Genomic DNA, 18,404 nt, shown 5'->3' with positions numbered 1-18,404 from the left:
GACTGCCAAACGTACCACAGATAAGGCAGAATAAAGATGAGTATTTTGCCTTGCTTTGGTGGGAATTTCCTGCTGCTGCTGCCAATCCAACTCAAGCCCTCATTTAGAAGTGTTGCCATTATGAACTTTTCCTCCACCTTCTTTGCTTTTGGTGTTGGGTGGAAGGGCAGGGGAGGGCTAGAGATCCTGTGCAAACAATGTCCTCCAAGCTCTTACCTTGTTTTAGTTTCTCTTCTTCTCAAATTTCCATCCAGCTGGAGAGAAAAGGCCAACTTTGTTGGTCTTCCACTTCCTTTCTGGGACGGGCCTTTGCTTCCCTTCCAGGACTTGCACCACACAGGTGGGATTAGAACTTCCTTTGATGCTCAGTGGCTACGTGGTCCCACTCCAGCAAACTTCCTTTAATCGACCTGGCTTCATGAGCCGCCCCCCACTGTGTGGCCAGTGTACTTAGGTCAGGAGCCTTTCTTGTTTTATATTACCTCAGTCAACCATGAAGACAGTCTGGGCTGCCTCAAAGAGGTGCCCACCACTCTGGAAGGCTCTCACCATCCATTCTTCAAATCTTTGCCTCCCGCAGGACCGCCTCATTTGCCTAGCGCACCTTGGGGGCCAACTATATTTTTAGTAGATCTCCGCCTTCAGGGGTTGTAATCCTGGAAACTACCGTTCCACATTTCCCCCCAGCTTTCTTGCAGTAGCCTGTATTGCCTCATTCCATGTTCTCCTTAAGCTTGTTCACACATTACACAGAGCACAGATTCAAGCCGTTCCCTACACATATACAAGTGTTTATGAGAGAGCGTGTACACTTGTGAATGGTTTGTGGTATTCTGTGTCCCCTTTTGGGAAAAATTCTGGTTATTATTATCATTATTATATTATATTATGTTGTTGTTTGTTTGTTTGTTTGTTTGCCATCCATCTGACTGGATTACCCCAGCCACTCTGGGCAGCTTCTAACAAATTAAAACACAAAAACACAAGTGGTGATGGTGACATTTTTATTTGCTGACCTTAACCGGGGGTGGGCGGGTTATGATATACCCTCCAACTGCTCAAGAGGTGTTTCTTGCTCCCACCAAATGCTGGTATCTCCCCCCACCATGGCCCCCATGGCTTTGCAGAAATGGTTTTCATACCACCCCCTCCTTGTCGGTGCACACAAATTTACCCAGCCCGTTTTAAAATGTCCTGAGCCCCTGGTGTGTGTTCAGTGCAAACATTTTCTGTTTGCAGTGTTGGGTTCTTTTTAACCGTATATTTTGTCCCTGGGTGGGCAAAGTAATGGGCCTCTCAGAACCTCAGGAAGGGAACAAGGTCTCCTAGTGGGTGCAATCTGGCAGCCCTGCGTTAAGCATAAAGAAACAGCAGCAGTTTTATTATAGTTCATAACGCCACACAACCTGTCATTAACATATGGTATTCACCACCGCAAGATGTGGGGATGGCCTCTAGCTTAGAGCAGAACTAGGTATTATGGCGAACATAAGGCTCCTACCCAAAGTGGCAGGGTTGTGTTGAACCCACCTTCTCCCCTTCTGTAGCCTGCTGTAAAAATATACCTGTTTTAGCATCCCTGTGTTTATCATAATGTCTAGGGCACCCTTCCCCAACCTGGTACCCTCCAGAGGTTTTGGGCCACAGTTTCCATCGGCAAAGCCTTCACAGCCATGTTTCGGACCATGCTTCCCATCATTGGCTGTGCTAGCTGGGGCTGCTGGGAATTGTAGTCCTAAACATCTGGAGGCCACCTGGTGGGCGAAGGTTGCTCCAATCCATGATGTTGAAGGATGCATTATGCCTCTGAATACCAATTGTTGGAAATTGCAGGTGGGCTGCTGTGGCCCTCATACCTTGCTTGCAGGCTTCTCACAGGCATCTCATGGGCCACTGTGAGAACAGGATGCTGCAATAGATGGGCCACTGGCCTGATCCAGCAGAATCAGCTGATCGTCTTACGTTCTTTCTATTAAATTTTTGTTCCGAACAATAAAAATTGGGAAGATCTGTCCAGCTGGACAGGAGGGGAGAGAATGTAAACAACAGCCAATTGTATATTTCCCTTACAAATTAAAGATCAAAGCAAGCAAGTGGATTCTGAAACAGGGTTGGGACCACAGCACTGGGGGTGGGTGGGTGCCCCTTTCCTGATTGAAGGCAAAAACACACATATGTAAATAAGAAAAATAGCTTTTCAATCTGGGAAAAGGTGTTGGGGGGGAGAGGTTTTTAAAAACACGGCTGTCTTGAAGTAACATCTCGCCCCCGGAAAAACAACAACACAGTTTGCAGGTGATCCTCTTCACCAGTTTTTGCATCACACCTAGCCTGTCCTGGAGACAAGATTTGAACTGGGGGCTGTTTCGTTTGCTTGGCTACACTGTTTTGAAAAACAGAAGCCTCTCCTGGAGCCTGCGGAACAAGGTGGCTCCGTATTCCTTTTAATTGCTTACTCAACTCTGCACCCCCCTGCCCCCCTCGGCCAAAAAGAAAAAAGTTCATCCCCAGAGGACACATTTGCCGGCTCTATTTTTTGCCCTTGGTTTAACTACAAGTGGGACGGTAGCGGAGGCAATATTTTAATAAGGAGCCCTTCAGCGCGAGGAGGTGCGGAAAGTAATTTGTTCTCCTGCCAGACTCCAGAAAGAATGACCATTTTGTTCTTGGCTTTACCTGTGAACATTAAGGGAAGGGGAGTTGTGCTCCCATTCCCCAGAGCGGCGTGCTGATTTATTGAAATTGGAGCCCGAAAATGTAACTCTGCTGGTGCAGCATGACATGAAATTTCTAAGGGAAATATACAATTGGCTGTTGGTTACGTTCTCTCCCCTCCTGTCCAGCTGGACAGATCTTCCCAATTTTTACTGTTCAGAACAAAAATTTAAATAAGTCCCAGATTAGTACATCTCAGTCTTCCTGTCCTTGGGCTCTTGGAAGAATACTTGCATCTTCCTTTAAATTTTTGTTGTATTTCCCTGATCCCAAACCTTCTCCTTACTCTTTCTCCTACCTATGCCCATGATTCTTACAGTGTAAGACTGCAGGCACGACTTACTCTTTGCAACATAAGTAATATATCTGAGCTGATTTGCAAAGATGAAATAAGCAATGGTGATAAATGCAGAAACACCCCCCCCCACCAAAACCCACCCCTGAGAACTGCAACAAAATGTTCAGTGTTCCTGTTCAGAGTTACAGACAGGCAGACAAGCATTTCCCCACGATTCTCCATTCAGCCTCTTGATCCAGGCCTGGCACCAGCAGTTGACCACATTGAGCACTGGTTGAGGACTCAGGGATTCAGAAGGGCCCCATACCAGATTGAGCAACTGCCCGCTCACTCACCTGCCATCAGGTGCAGGTGCTGGTGTGCACATCCACCCACCCACCTCCCTGGGATCACCTGGGATCTGAGAAAAGGCCAGGGGCCCCTGCCTCCTCAGAGCCAGAATTCTGTTAATAAAAATTTTGCAAAGTTCAAAAAGTCTTTTTAGCCACTGTGGGCATTCTTAGAAACACCTCGTCCAGAATACCCCTTTGGCCCTTTCTCAGAGCCTGGGTGAAAGACAAGCTGCCGCCAGCACTGCCACAGCTGTGGCAGCATTGTGGAAGGGGGTTCTTTAAAAAGTAAGAGTCAGGTGTAGGGAGAAGGTTAACAGGGGTAGCGGGGGGGGGGAGGGAAGGGTGGCAGCGCTGCCGCAGCAGCAAAGAGGAAGGTGGGGGAGGGCATCGGAGGCCAGGATCTGGTTTTCAGTATGGTGATACATCACCAGCTAAACATTGCAATATACTGATACAGTGGACGGGATCTGTTCCGGAGGCCCGTTCGCAACATGAAAAGAGTGCAGCCCACAGTGGCGCGTCTGTGCAAGCATGGGTTGCAATTCGCCACTTCTCTGCATGCACGTGATGTCATTTTGCGCTTCTGCGCATGCGCAAGCGGCAAAACCTGGAAGTAACCCTTTCCAGTACTTCCGGGCTGCCGCGGGACGTAACCTGAAAGAACCTGAAGCAGACGTAACATGAGGTATGACTGTATATCACAATGTCTGAAATAAGGATGGAGGCATTGGATGGCTTCACCGGTTTTCCTACATTATGATTTTTGCAAAGCGTGTGTGTGCGCGCAATATATTGCCTGGTCAAAAATTATGAAACCGATAGCATGATACGGACTCCAAACTGGTTTTGGACAATATATCGCCCAGCTCTAATGCACATCATGATTCGTGATATATTGCCAGGTCAAAAATTATGAAACCGTTATCACAATATGGACTTCAAACTAGTTTTGGACAATATATTGATATATTGCCCAGCCCTAGACCTCAGTAGGCAGACTGTGCCCCTGCCTTGATCTGCAAAAAACAACAACTGAGGGACTTCCAGGTTGGCGCCTCTGACAATGGCGGATTTCCTCCGATTGGGAGGAATCCGCTCCGTGGAAAACAGGGTCTGAACCGCCATGGCAAGGTGGAGACCCATCAGAAACCACAGGCGGGAGAAGCCTGTGGACGTGGGATTCGGCCGGCACCTTTGCGCCCCCTCTACTCGCAGGGAAACCCGATTTCGGGGCTCCGGAGCGACGTGGGGTGAGCGGCGCGGTGCCTTGAATCGACTGCTTCTTTCACGGAGTGAAGCCACATTGCTGTTGCCGGAGAGCGCTGACTTTTTCCTGTGGACAATTGGAGCTTAAATAACTGTCCGTGAGTAGAACGGAAAATTGGAATAAGAAATTTCTTTTAATTTGGCACTGAAGCGGGAAGGTCTAAACAGGAAGTCTGCCTTCCGCTTTTTGTAAATAGATTGAAGCAAAGACACGGCAAGCTAGAGCTTAGAAAATCGTTTGTAAAGGATCAATTTTCATCATTTAAAATTACTGAACCCCCCTTGGAAGCAGGAGAAGAGGGGGGAACTTTTTCTGGACTGATTAAACTTGCAGAAGACAAGCAAAGAAAAGCAATTCTCCACCGTCCTGAACCTGGGAGCGGGGTGTCAGGACAGACGTCTCCGGGAAGTTCATTGACTATAGACAAATGTCTTTGACAGATAGTTAAAAGAAGAGAAACATATTGATTCCATTGTTCCCCTTCGCATCTAAAAGGAACAAAATATTGACAAAATACCTGAAAAAGGAAACTTTGTTGTTAGATTTGCTTTAAAAAAAAGAGAGAGAGAGATGGATACAAATGGAAGTAAAGCACAGGTATAAATATGAAGAAGATCTGTGGATGGGACATGGAAGAGATCCAAGGGCCTCAGATATAAGGTTACCAGGTTGATGGACTAGATGGATGGGATAGAAAGGACTGACAAAACCCGAGACCAAGAGAAAGAGACGTTGGATGAAGATTGGAAGAAAGTTTTAAACAATTTATTTAGGAAAATCTTGTAAAAGTAAAGAGTATTAGAAAAATGTTGGAATGAAATTATTTGGCTTTAGCAGAAATGTTAAAAAGAATTAGGTAAGAATATGTCATGGTTAAGAGAATTTGATATAAAGAAGATTTAAATTTTAAGTTTTAGGGCCTTTTATGGTAAGATAAGGTTAAAATAGATTAAGGTAATTTAATGACAGAATATTATGAAAGATGGAAAGGATTTGCTGAGATAATTAACAACTAGAACACAAAAAAGGGAGGTGTGAGGAGGTCGATGAAACAAGGTAATGACAGTTAATGATTTGGGAATATTGGATTTGTTTTTAAATTTTTTGTCTATTTTTGCTTATTGATTTTGATGTATTATGTGCTTTGGGGTTTTTTTCTCTTTTTGACCTTGTTTTTTTATTGATTCGTATTGTTTAAATGTTACTTGTTTTTTCCTTCTTCTTTTTTTTCTTTCTTTGTTTCTTTGTAATCTTAAAATTCTTAATAAATATTATTTTTAAAAAAATGATCTGCAAAGAAACTAAACCAAAACAAAACAAAAACCAACAGCTTAAACTGTTTTGGTTGGAGTAGGGAGATTTTGTTACCCTCCTTTTCCTGACATCCTCTTCATGTACAAAGCATAGGAGCAAGGGGAGGCAAAGAAGTTGGCAGCCCCATGCACCGTGGAAATGGAGTGGCTTGATGTCCCTTGAAAGAGTTAAGCATCATTGACGGCTGCCTCCCCTCCCCTTCCAGATTTAGGATGGGGTGTCCCTGACTGCCTTCTCTGAGCTTGAGGCTTGTGGGCGAAGTATCTCTCCTCCCTGCCCTTCTCTCCCCCCCCCCCCACAAAAAAATGTTGTGTTAAATCTGTGTAGCTCGTGCCGCACAACTGGCACCAGGCTCAACCACAAGTGGCCGTTAAAATAAACATCCCAGGCCTTAACTGACAGGCAGAGACGCAAAGCGAGAGAAGGCAGCGTGCTGGGGAATATTAAATGCGCTGCGAGAAGCAGCCTTCTCAAGACAAACAAGCCTGTTCCCTTCTTTTATGGGGTTGCCCCAGCCTGCTAGCCTCAATGAGCCCACTGTTTGGGACAGGCTGGCTCCTGCCTTGTGGGGCTGGCCTGTGGGGAGAGGAGGGGGGAAGGTCTGGTGCCAGCGGTGGCGGAGACTATGTCAGAAATTCAGCCCCCACAACCCACCCTGTGCAAACATGGAGCAGGGGCTGGGCGGCCCAGGAGCAGCTGGGCAGTTTGGCTACCGTCTCCTGCAGCCCAAGCAAGGAGGGAGCTGCTGTTGCTGTCTTGCCTGGGCTCGTGGGCTTTCCAGGACATCTTCTGCAGGGAATGGGGCACAGGGCTAGGTGGGCATTGGCGTTTGGTCAGGTGGTGAATGTAATGGGCCCCGCCTGCTAGCCTGCTCCCTAAAATACCACTGGTTTGCTCATTTCTATATCAATTACTTTGATAAAATACCTACACTTTATCTTAGTCAAAAGGCCTAGAATTCCACCCCATCAAGAAAATCCCCATACTCAGATCCACGGGTGACTCTGGGCCAATTTTCTATGGTAGTTTTCCCCAGATTTTATGTGTTTACGCGTTCAGCACATTTTTTAAACATGTAAGCCATTGCTGTATATTGTTTTATATGTCTGCTTTGCTTTTGGGAGTGCAGTCCCATTATGTGTTTTACAAGCTGGTGTCGAACCATAATAATAAGTTATTATTATTATAAAATACCTATTTTGTTATGTGCAAGTGGCTTTAGATACCTATTAGGTCCATAAATTACCATATAGCATATATTCAACACAAAAAACAGTGATAATTTGTTGTTGACACAGGACAGCTGGACATATAAAGGGCCCCAAAAACTTCAGTAGCTATGGGCCTCATCAAACCTAAATCCAGCCCTAGGGACTGTACCACTTCATTGTGCAAGGGAAGGTTTGCATGAGTAAATGTCTCTCTTATCCCCTGGAATAAATAAAATCCTCTCACACAGAAAAATGGTGTATTGTGGTTTTAAGCTAGCCTCTTCTTTGACATGCTCGTTTTCTGTGTGCCAGATTTCGTTTCATTTTTAACAAAATGGAGGAGCATTCAGCTCCCACCTGGAGCCTGGAGCCAGACATGGGTTGAGGAACTGAGTGAGGACTTAAGATGGTAAACAGGGCTTCTGTCCAGGAAGTGAAACTCTTCTGATTGGGATGTTGTGGTTTCAAATCCTATACACACTTACCTGAGAATTAGTCCTAGTGAAATCAGTCCTCACAACTGTGCCAGAGAACATAAAGTAAGATTGCCGGCCAGTCTAGTCCAGCATCCTGTTCTCACAGTGGCCAACCAGATACCCCAATGGGAAGCCCATGAGCGTGAACTGAGTACAGCTGCACACTACACACTGTTGATACCCAGCAACTGGTATTTGGAGAGCTTCCTGCCTCTCAACAGCAGAGATGTAATGTAGCCATTATGGCTAGTAGCCATCGACATAGCCTTTTTCTCCATGAATTTGCCTAATCCTTTTTTAAAGCCATCCAAGTTGGCGGCTGTCTCTGCCTCCTGTGGGGGCGAGTTCCATAGTTAAACTACTGTGTGTGCTGCAGATAGAAGGACTTCCTTTTGTCTGTCCTGAACCTTCCAGCATTGAGATTCATTGAATGTGCCTGAGTTCTAGCACTATGAGAAACGGTGAAGGAATTTTCTATGTATATCTCTGTGTTGGTGTGTATATGATATGATATGTATACAGTGGTACCTCAGGTTACATATGCTTCAGGTTACAGACTCCGCTAACCCATAAATAGTACTTCAGGTTAAGAACTTTGCCTCAGGATGAGAACAGAAATTGTGCTCCAGTGGCGCGGCGGCAGCAGGAGGCCCCATTAGCTAAAGTGGTGCTTCAGGTTAAGAACAGTTTTAGGCTAAGAACGGACCTCCGGAACGAATTAAGTACTTAACCTGAGGTACCACTGTATATGTCTGTATTTATAATTTTAGGGGGGAAATGCATGTACACGGTAGCAAGATGGTGATTCTTAAGGCAGATGTGAAGGCCTACAAGTTACAAAAAAGGTCAAACATAGCAACCTAGATTTTGGGAAGAAGAGTGGGGGCATGTGTAGTGTGGGGGTGGCATCAGTGTGTATTTGTGTGCTCTGTGCATGTCTTGTGCCCACACACCATCTCTCCTGGTGGCTAGGTGTCCGCAGAAACATTTGAATCGTTTCTGTACAAGACCCTTTCACAAAATTCACATTTGTATATGCTTTTTTTAAAAAAAATAAATCCCAGAACACACATTTTTTGTATGGTACAACATTTTTCTGAGCTGTGTTGCAAAAGTTCAGAGAAGCACAAAATCAGAATCGAAGGATAGCTGCATTGTATCACTGTACTGGTAGTCCAGGAAGTTTGCATGAGGTTGCATCACTTAAAAATGGCAGACCACATGAAATCATTGAGCACCATAATGTGAGATTAGTGAGGTGGGAGGTTTTTCTGGAAACTCCCCCCCCCCTGCCGCCATGAGGTGTGCCCCCAAAGTCCATGGAACCCTTGTTGGAAAAGCAAACGTGCTAAAACTCTTCTCAAACTGTCCATGATTAATCTTTATGAAACATTGATAATGGATGGCCTCTGTTTAGCTCAGTTGGTAGGGCAGGAGAGTCTTAATCTCCGGGTCATGGGTTTGAGCCCCACGATGAATGGAAGGGAGGTTGGATTAGAATTATTCTTGTGGTCTCTTCCAACTCAGTGATTCTATGGCCAGGTTCATTTGAGATAAGTGCCATGTTAGTGTGCTGGTGCTTGATTTTGTAGTGGATTTTCCCCCCTTCTGTTTTACAGCTGAATAGCATTCTTGCCCCTCGCCCTATCGGCTGCGGCTTGCTTTTGTAGTGGCGAATCCCTTGCTATTTAGGCATGGTGGTATATGCAGAAGTGTCGTGGTCTGTGTTTGCAGGGTCTTGAAGACCCGTTAACTTTCTGCAGCACGGTCCCTATCTTCAGAGTCCTTCAGCCACCCAGTTCAGCGTCAAAGGGTAGTGGCTTGGCCCCTGAGGAAAAGACTTCTCATCCTTTGTACTGAAGGAAGTGAGTCAGTCACTGAGGATTGGCTCCTAGGGTCACTCTGGAGAAGACAAACAGGAAGAACACCAAAGAGTTGCTCTGTGTGCTCCAAAGCTGAACATTCAGGAACACTGACAACACAAGGGGCTCCAGTTTCAAGAGAATGATGTTCAAATTCTGCTGCGCACAATGGATCTACAAGGAAGACACAACCCAAGTAATTCCAAAAGATGATATTGGCGCACTCCAAATCATTTGTCCATGTCAGTGCATAGAAAACACAATACAGGGATTCTGCACTTCTGAATTTGCCACTATGCTATTGGGCATTATGTCACATCAAGTTGCTACTCTATGTTTCTTTGGTTTTTCATCTCTGCATTTTCCAAAGTAACTGCATGAGTTTCATATGCACCTAGGCCCAATAAAAACGATTTTTTTTAAAAAAAAGGAAAGGGAGAAGGACATTCCTCCCGCCCTCAAAAATGATGCTTCAATACAAAGTAGCATTTCTTCTGTTGGGCTATCTTGAGAAAGGCAGAACCTTTCAGACAGGGGAGAGAACTTTATTGGCAAGGAAGTGGGGAACCCCCAGCCTCCCCTCCCCCGCCGCCCAATTTGAAAACATTCATTGATGAAAGCAAGGAGGAGAACTGAAGTGGCAAAAGTCGAGAGAATATATATGTTTAAAGGGGGGAAACAGATGAAGTCATTTCTTTACTCAGTATCTCCTTACATGAGCCTTAGGAAGGCTGGATACAATCTGGACCTTAATTTATATGGGCTTTATCTTTAAGGAAAGGTCCATCGTTTATGTATCTGTGTTGTATCAAAGAGATCCATTGAAATGAATGGACATGAGTAACTTAGGTTCAGTTACTCATTTCAGTGGGTCTATTCTTAGTATAATATATTTGCAGACACTCAACAAACTAATTGCATGCTTAACTATCTTAATTTATATTGAATCCTTTTCTCATTGTAATGCAGATGTCTGTCATTAATTGTGTATTGGTCATTCCCCCCCCCCATACCTTTCCCCTTTGAAATTGCATTTGCATTCGCCCTTATTATTTATGAAATTACTTGTCCACCTCATCAACAGTCAAGATGAACACTGTCTATAATAAGTGTTCTGACTTCTTTACGGCTGGGACTCCTAAAATAAGAACAGCCTTTAAAACTGCAAACAGGTAGCAACGCTCTTTTTTAAAAAAGGAAAAAAAGAAAATTTGACTTATATAATATGCCAGTTGCAACAGACTTATTTGAGAGAGATGATCTTAGATTTTAACGTGTGCCTCTTAAAATTAGACAGCCCTTCAGTGTTTGCCTTAGATCCACTCCCTCCAGCCCTCGAGCCAGCGTCTTTCATTCGAAAGTTGGCTTTAAAACGAAGCCGCGTCCCAGTTGAGGGAATTCACCGTTGAGCAAGGTAGAGAGCTCCTAGTGGCACAATTCGCTCTTTGTGGAGCAGGCTTTATGAAAGATCTCACTGTTTCCCCCCCTCCCCACAACATCACTTTATTACACTCTTGGGTGAAAATTATCCAGACCCCAAAACGCCCTAATCTAAACACAGGCACGAGCCGTTAGCTTCCCTAAAGTAAACTCCCTCTGTCGACTCACTCCCACCACACCACCCCGTGCCCGGTTTTTCTTTGGCCTGGTTCAACGTGCGTCATATTTATGACGGTACGAAAATAATCCTGACAGAATATAATTCTGGCTGCAGAGATGGCTTAGAGACGGACAAGAGGAGACCCTGGAAAGGAAAGTGGACCTGGGTGTTTTCTGCAGGTTGGAATCAAGTTAATATAGAAAGTGGGGGGTGGGATTTAAACCTCATTATTTCCTCATTCTTGCTAAGATGGAAGCAGTGAAAATATGGCCGAATGAAATAAATCTCCCAATTGCTTATTGTTTTGGGGGCATGGAAGAAGAGCATTTTCTCCCCCCCCCCATGCTGTCCACTTGGCCAGGTCCAGGGAGAAAAGTCCATGAGGCTCTTAGCTGGGTTATATCTCAAAGCCTTACCAAGTGTCAGGGCAGGACCCAAGGCCATGGCAGGGCCTTAGCTCAGTGGGAGAGCACATGCTTTGCATGCAGAAGGCGCCAGGTTCAATCCCTGTCATCTCCAGCTAGGGCTGGGAAAGACTCCCATATAAAAATCTAGAGAGCCTCTGCAATTCAGGGCAGACAGTGCTGACCTGGATGGACCAAAGGTCTGACTCAGTATAAAGCATCTTCTTCTCTTTCTAAGGCCAGTTTCACACTGTCGGCTAATTGCACATCCCCTGCTCCTGTTCTCTTCTGTGCCTGGAAAGGTATCGGAGATGTGAACTGTGCCATCGTCCAAAGCGACTCATTCAGATTATTTATTTATTTCATCAAAGCAATATCCTGTTTGATTGTTAAAAACATGAGCAACTTCAATGCAGTTTACAAAAAGAATAAAACTATGAAATTATTAGTTTAAAACAACCATTTAAAACCTTCAACAAGCAGTATTGCATGTGACAAATACAGGATGTAAGGAGCCTGAGGTTGTTGTTGTTTAGTCATTTAGTCGTGTCCAACTCTTCGTGACCTCATGGACCAGAGCATGCCAGGCACTCCTGGCTTTCACTGCCTCCCGCAGTTTGGTCAAACTCATGCTGGTAGCTTCGAGAACACTGTCCAACCATCTCGTCCTCCGTCGTCCCCTTCTCCTTGTGCCCTCAATCTTTCCCAACATCAGGGTCTTTTCCAGGGAGTCTTCTCTTCTCATGAGGTGGCCAAAGTACTGGAGCCTCAGCTTCAGGATCTGTGCTTCCAGTGAGCACTCAGGGCTGATTTCCTGAAGAATGGATACGTTTGATCTTCTTGCAGTCCATGGGACTCTCAAGAGTCTCCTCCAGCACCATAATTCAAAAGCATCAATTCTTCGGCCTGAGGTTAAATTCTGCTCCGAGTAGACTGGATGGTCCAGGTCCTGATTGTGGGCTTCCCAGAAGACAACAAGATGCTGAACTTGATGAGCCACCGTGGCTCCAAGCCAGCAGGTTCTTCTGCTGTTCTTATGTCACTGGCCAGAGGATGCTGGATTTGAATGGTCTAATGAGGTTCTTGTCTTCTTATCACTGGAGAATACAAGGGGTAAGGTTACTGTGCCCAGCATCCCTTCCATTGCTACCCCTCGGTCTGCTTCCTCCCTTCTGCAAGGACTTCAGCATGGATCAAACATGTGACCTGGGCTGTGTTAGCTAACACGGGGTCGAATGGGTGGGTGAAGGACCTGGAATGCAGAGCTATAATGTCCCTTCTCCCACCCACGGCTGCTGCTGCCAATTCTTAAATATTTTGCAGGGATTCTGAACAAATAAATATCCTGAATGGAGCCATGGTTTTCTAATGTAATTTTAGCTCTGCGTTTCCCCAGGAATGCTCAGAATAAATAGGTAATATTTGCAAAGCAGCCTCCTCTGTTTCTGTTCAGAGTGGGGGCCACTGAGGCTCTTTTATGGTGCTGTAGCCATGTCACTAACTTGTGGTTTGGGGACGGTGTGGAGCACATTGGGACAGGGGAAGCAGCCTTATACTGAGTCAGATCATTGGTCCACCTAGCTCAGTATTGTCTGCCCTGGCTGGCAGTCGCTCTCCAGGGTTCCAGACAGGGAGTCTCTCCCAGCCCCACCTGGAGATGCCATCAAGCATTGAACCTGGAACCTTCTGCATGCTAGGCAGAGATGCTCTGCTGCAGAGCTCTGGCCCTTCCCAAGGAAATCGCTGTTGGCCGAGCAATCCAGAGATGGGGCGGAAATTCAGTTTGCATTTTCAGGCAAACTTGCCTAATTCACACATCCCAAAAACAAGCTGCCAACTAAGACACAGCTTATCTTTTGTAATTTGCACGCATACAAATGTTGCAGTGCAATTCTGTAGCCCCAAATATGCCTGCAAAATTGTGTATTTTGTAAGGGTGCATGTGTCAGTGACGGTAGCATTCTATCAGGCAAGACTAGATACAAAACTCTCTATATTATGAGAAACAGATACAGTGGTAGCTCAGGTTACAGACGCTTCAGGATACATACGCTTCAGGTTACAGACTCGGCTAACCCAGAAATAGTACCTCAGGTTAAGAACTTTGCTTCAGGATGAGAACACAAATCGTGCGGTGGCAGCGGGAGGCCCCATTAGCTAAAGTGGTGCTTCAGGTTAAGAACAGTTTCAGGTTAAGAATGGACCTCCGGAGCGAATTAAGTTCTTAACCACTGTACTACAATGCTCACAATTTTTTTATGAGAACTTTTTTTTAAAAAAAGGGGGAAAAGACAGATGTGCTTAAATGAGGGATTGGCCTCTTCCACACACCCACTTGTCCCATGCTTGGAAAACGCAGGTTTGAGGGGTTTTCTGATTGCCCCACTTCTTTCTCTGGGAAAACCCACTCTTTGCCACTGAAAACCTGGTTGATGTTTGCTTCAAGTGGGTTTTCCTGGAGAGAGAGCAGCAGGGAAAGCAGAAGTGTGGACAAGCCCAAAGAGGGAGAGAAACAGAAGCTGCGACAGATTCAGCCATTCCTGGTGGATACTAGTCAGCTCCCATTAAGCACTTCCAAATCTCATTAAGAGTTCGGCACAGGAGGTACACCTTCCACTGAAATCAGCAGGCCACTCGATCACGATCAAATGGTCGCCCTCCTGTTCCCCAGTCACATTTGCTGCTCAATATAAAATGCATCATAGCACAGAAAAGGGGATCTGTCCCTCATTTTAAAATGAAGAGCTTTGTAGAAACAAGGCCGAGGGAACGGGTTAAAAATGAACCAGCAAAATCCACTCCTCTCCTCACACTGCTTCCCAAGCCTTGCATTCTATACTGGGGAAATATATATATATCTGCTGTACATCTGAAGTTTATTTCAGTCCTTGGGGAAAGTGGCGCGGCGCTACGTCTCTAGTAAATTGCCAGCGTTTTACGGTCGCGCAGGCACCCGAGCCAAACAGACATCGCCTTGGCTCGTTCGCCCGTCTCAGGGTGGGCAGAGTCTGGCATGTTTTCCTCCGAATTGAAGAGTGTCATTGATGGGGTGGGGGGGGGGAGTTTCAGTGCAGCCAAAGCTTGTAAGGTAACTTTTAAAAATTACAAATTAAAGCTCTCTAGGGATGTAATTATTTTGATGTTTCGTTACGGAAGAACTGCCCCCGCCCCTCCTCCTTGCAACCTAAAATTTAGGTCCTTGTGTGCTTTCATCCAGGCAGTGGAGTTTCACATTTTTAAACTTTTATGGGACATACTTATTTATTGCGGGGGGGGGGGGTTAAAAAAAAAGTGGGTTGAAAGGGAGATATATTTAGCCTTTGCTACTGTATGTACTTTGGACGCGGGTGGCGCTGTGGGTAAAACGACAGTGCCTAGGACTTGCCGATCATATGGTCGGCGGTTCGAATCCCCGCAGCGGGGTGAGCTCCCGTCTTTCGGTCCCAGCTCCTGCCCACCTAGCAGTTCGAAAGCACCCTTAAAAAAGTGCAAGTAGATAAATAGGTACCGCTTTATAGCAGGAAGGTAAACGGCGTTCCATGTGCTGCGCTGGTGCAGGCTCGCCAGAGCAGCAATGTCACACTGGCCATGTGACCCGGAAGTGTCTGCAGACGGCGCCAGCTCCCGGCCTCTAGAGTGAGATGAGTGCACAACCCTAGAGTCTGTCAAGACTGGCCCGTACGGGCAGGGGTACCTTTACCTTTACTGTATGTACTTGCCACCCATAAGAAGCTTGCACCTAGGTGTGTGCACTGCAAATCGGGCTTGAGTGTGTGCACTGTTGTATCTACACATACCTGGGCATGAGGACATATTAATTCATGGCAAATGAACCTGCAGGGGTGCTGCGTAAATCTGTTAACATGTCAGAAGCTGCACAGGTAGCTTGGTAAAACCTAGGCACTCTCCTAAGAAGTTAAGGGCAGTTTTGCCCTAAGCTTGACCAACCAAATGCGGACGAGGCCTTGCTCTGTGGTGTTCTTTTCTTGCAGAACTGAGGCACGCACACCAGCCTTGAAAATCAACCCACAACACTTGCTAGTCTAGCAAAACGCTCCCTTCGCCTGTGTGCCCACCCATATACCTGCATCCTATGCTTTGAATCACATCCATGGCTAACGGGAGCCCAGCTGCCTTTGGTTATCAAGAGCCGCCCTGCCTGATCACCCGAAGAACCATAGAATTGTAGAGCTGGAAGGGATTCCAAGAGTCTAGTCCAATCCCCTGCAACAGAACGTGCATTTCAAGCGCTTTAATACTTTGTCCTGCATGGACAAGAGAAGGTGCTCCACCCCTGCCCCCCCCCCCCCCCCGGTTTGGAAGGAAAATATATTTCCTCCCATCTTGGAATCGCGGCATAGAGCTTCTGCCCAGTCTCGCTAACTCAGACTAACTCAAACCAGCTCCCGTCCGAGGGAGGGCCTCTGGAAACCTATAGGTTCTCTGACCCCGGATGCAGGAATCCCCTGACCTCCTGCCCCCTTGGTGTAGGGGTTTGGCAAAGCACCGTGACCCCGTGGCTTGCTCCATCCTGCCCCAGTGTCAGCGGAAGGAAGGATGCGGTATTCTGTCCCGAGGGAATTCCAGCCGGCTCGAAAGCGTATAAAGCAACAGTATGATTAATTCCAGCTTTGCTAATAAGGACTTGCATTAGTTACAGTGTTTGGCAGCTGGGACGATCCTTCGTAATCATATTCCCCCTCGTGGTGTTTGTAATTTCTCTCTGTGTGTGTGTGTGTGTGTGTGTATTTTTGACTATTGTTGTTATTGATGTTTTAGCTGCAAACAATTTAAAGATGTGTTGCGTCTCCTTCAATTATCGTCGGCTTTCCAGGCCATCTCTGCGCGGCTGTCAGGGATTTTTTAAAAAACAAAAACACTGGGGATGAATAGTGCCTGTGTTAGATACGCTAAGATGAATTCCTCTCGACTTCTTGTTGTTGTTTGTTTGCTTTTAATTGCTCCAGTCTTTTTTCCAGCGCTGCGTGATTCATGTTTGAGTTCTTGGTTTGAGGCCAGATTACATATCTTGTCATGTTTACTTACAGTATCTGAAAGCAAACATCCCCTGCAAACCCCTGAACTCACTCGCTCACGGAGGGCCGGAGTATTGGATGCCGTCATGGGGTTGTATCTTGTATTAATCCTTCTCAGAGTAGACCTACTGGAATTAATGGGCATGGCTAAATTAGAGTTATTAATTTTAATAGGCAGTCCCTGTTCCTGTCCACCTAGCAGTTTGAAAGCACGTCAAAGTGCAAGTAGATAAATAGGTACCACTCCGGCGGGAAGGTAAACGCCGGTCAGTGCGCTGCTCTGGTTCTCCAGAAGTGGCTTAGTCATGCTGGCCACATGACCCGGAAGCTGTACGCCGGCTCCCTCGGCCAATAAAGCGAGATGAGCGCCGCAACCCCAGTCGGTCACGACTGGACCTAATGGTCAGGGATCCCTTTACCCTTTACCTTTACCCTGAGTAAAGCTTAGTCAGAGACAGACCTTTATTTGTTGTTTAGAATCATAGGATTGTAGAGTTGGAAGGGACTCTAAGGATCACCTAGTTCAACCCCTACTGCAGTACAAAAATATGCAGCTGTCCCATCTGGGGATTGAATCTGCAACCTTGGTGTTTAGCCTGGCTGGCATCCCTTTCGTTCACTCAGCAGCCTCAAAAGTCTCCCCAGAAATGGTGACAGACCTACAGGCTCCTATTTTGACTTCTGGCTGATTCTGACCTCCTGAAGTGGCAGCGTGTGGGCTCCCCTTCATATCACTGGGTGGCTTTATTGTATATTTTAGCAATGGGTGTCCTTAACGTGTTGCTGGAATTGTTTTATTGCATATTTTCATTGCACATGGATATTTTATAACAAATTTTATTCTTACAAACTGCTTAGAAGCAGCATGTTACTGGTAGGCAAATTTTATAATTGTTGCACTAAGTAGAATTATATTGCTGCTGCTGTTGTTAAATTTATTACCAATCCTTCGCCAGCAAGTCCCAAGGGAGGTTATGGCAATTTTTTAAAAAAAAATGAACAAAAAACAGCTACAACAGATCAATTAAGAAATATATGAATGAATGAATAAATTAATAATAGCAATTAGTAGTAATTAAATAGTAATTTAAATTGTGTACAGTGGTACCTCGGGTTAAGAACTTAATTCATTCTGGAGGTCCATTCTTAACCTGAAACTGTTCTTAACCTGAGGTACCACTTTAGCTAATGGGGCCTCCCGCTACCGCTGCGCAATTTCTGTTCTAATCCTGAAACAAAGTTCTTAACCCGAGGTACTATTTCTGGGTTAGCGGAGTCTGTAACCTGAAGCGTCTGTAACCTGAAGAGTCTTTAACCCGAGGTACCACTGTACTAATGGATATAAATTAGTAATTAATAATGATGTGGCTCTCTCCCTCATTTCTGGTACACTTCTCTGAGGAAAAGGGGTCTAGGTGCGTTGCAGCAAGAGAGATGTGCTAACTGTCTAATCAGGAGGGAAGTGGTGCGAATGTCCGGTTCTGGGGGGCGATCCTCTCCCTGACTGACGTCTGTCTGTGTTCCTTTTCTGCCCCTTTCAGACCCAGCCTGTGCCCAACCCCATCTCCTACTATATGCATCGTTCGCCATGGTGGTTCCACCAGTTCGAAACGCTCTTCAACCACTTCACTGAGCTGGCTGTGCCGTTCCTCATCTTCCTCGGGCGACGCCTGTGCCTCGTTCATGGGATCCTGCAGATCCTCTTCCAGGTGAGACTGGATTTTCGGCCTGAAAGCCAATCCTTATTCGGGGGTGGGGGAGCATTGCCCTTGTTGCTACCAGACCCTTCCTTTTAAAACAAAAACAACACCCCAAATGTCTAGTATTGGGGTGGGGAAATACGGTAATCAAATTCTGCCTTCTGCGACTCTTTACCAGGCCCTCAGAAT

General features: G+C 45.9%; 1 protein-coding gene across 5 annotated transcripts in view; it reads left to right on the top strand.

Annotated features, from left to right (window-relative positions):
- Window positions 1-18,404, top strand: part of LMF1 (lipase maturation factor 1) — a 157,510-nt gene that overhangs the window by 88,737 nt on the left and 50,369 nt on the right. For all 5 annotated transcript variants that reach the window (XR_014213590.1, XM_082199107.1, XM_082199108.1 and 2 more), the window contains one exon: window positions 18,057-18,224. Coding sequence is in view for 4 of the 5 variants with exons in the window: in XM_082199107.1 (XP_082055233.1) it covers window positions 18,057-18,224 (168 nt within the window). In the remaining variant the exon portion in view is untranslated. The remainder of the gene's footprint in view (window positions 1-18,056; window positions 18,225-18,404) is intronic.

The sequence above is a fragment of the Podarcis vaucheri genome, assembly GCF_965113315.1.
Source record: "Podarcis vaucheri genome assembly, chromosome: 14".
Lineage (NCBI taxonomy): Eukaryota > Metazoa > Chordata > Lepidosauria > Squamata > Lacertidae > Podarcis > Podarcis vaucheri.
The sequence above is the reverse complement of the archived record's forward strand: the minus strand, read 5'-3'. Positions and strand labels throughout refer to the sequence as shown.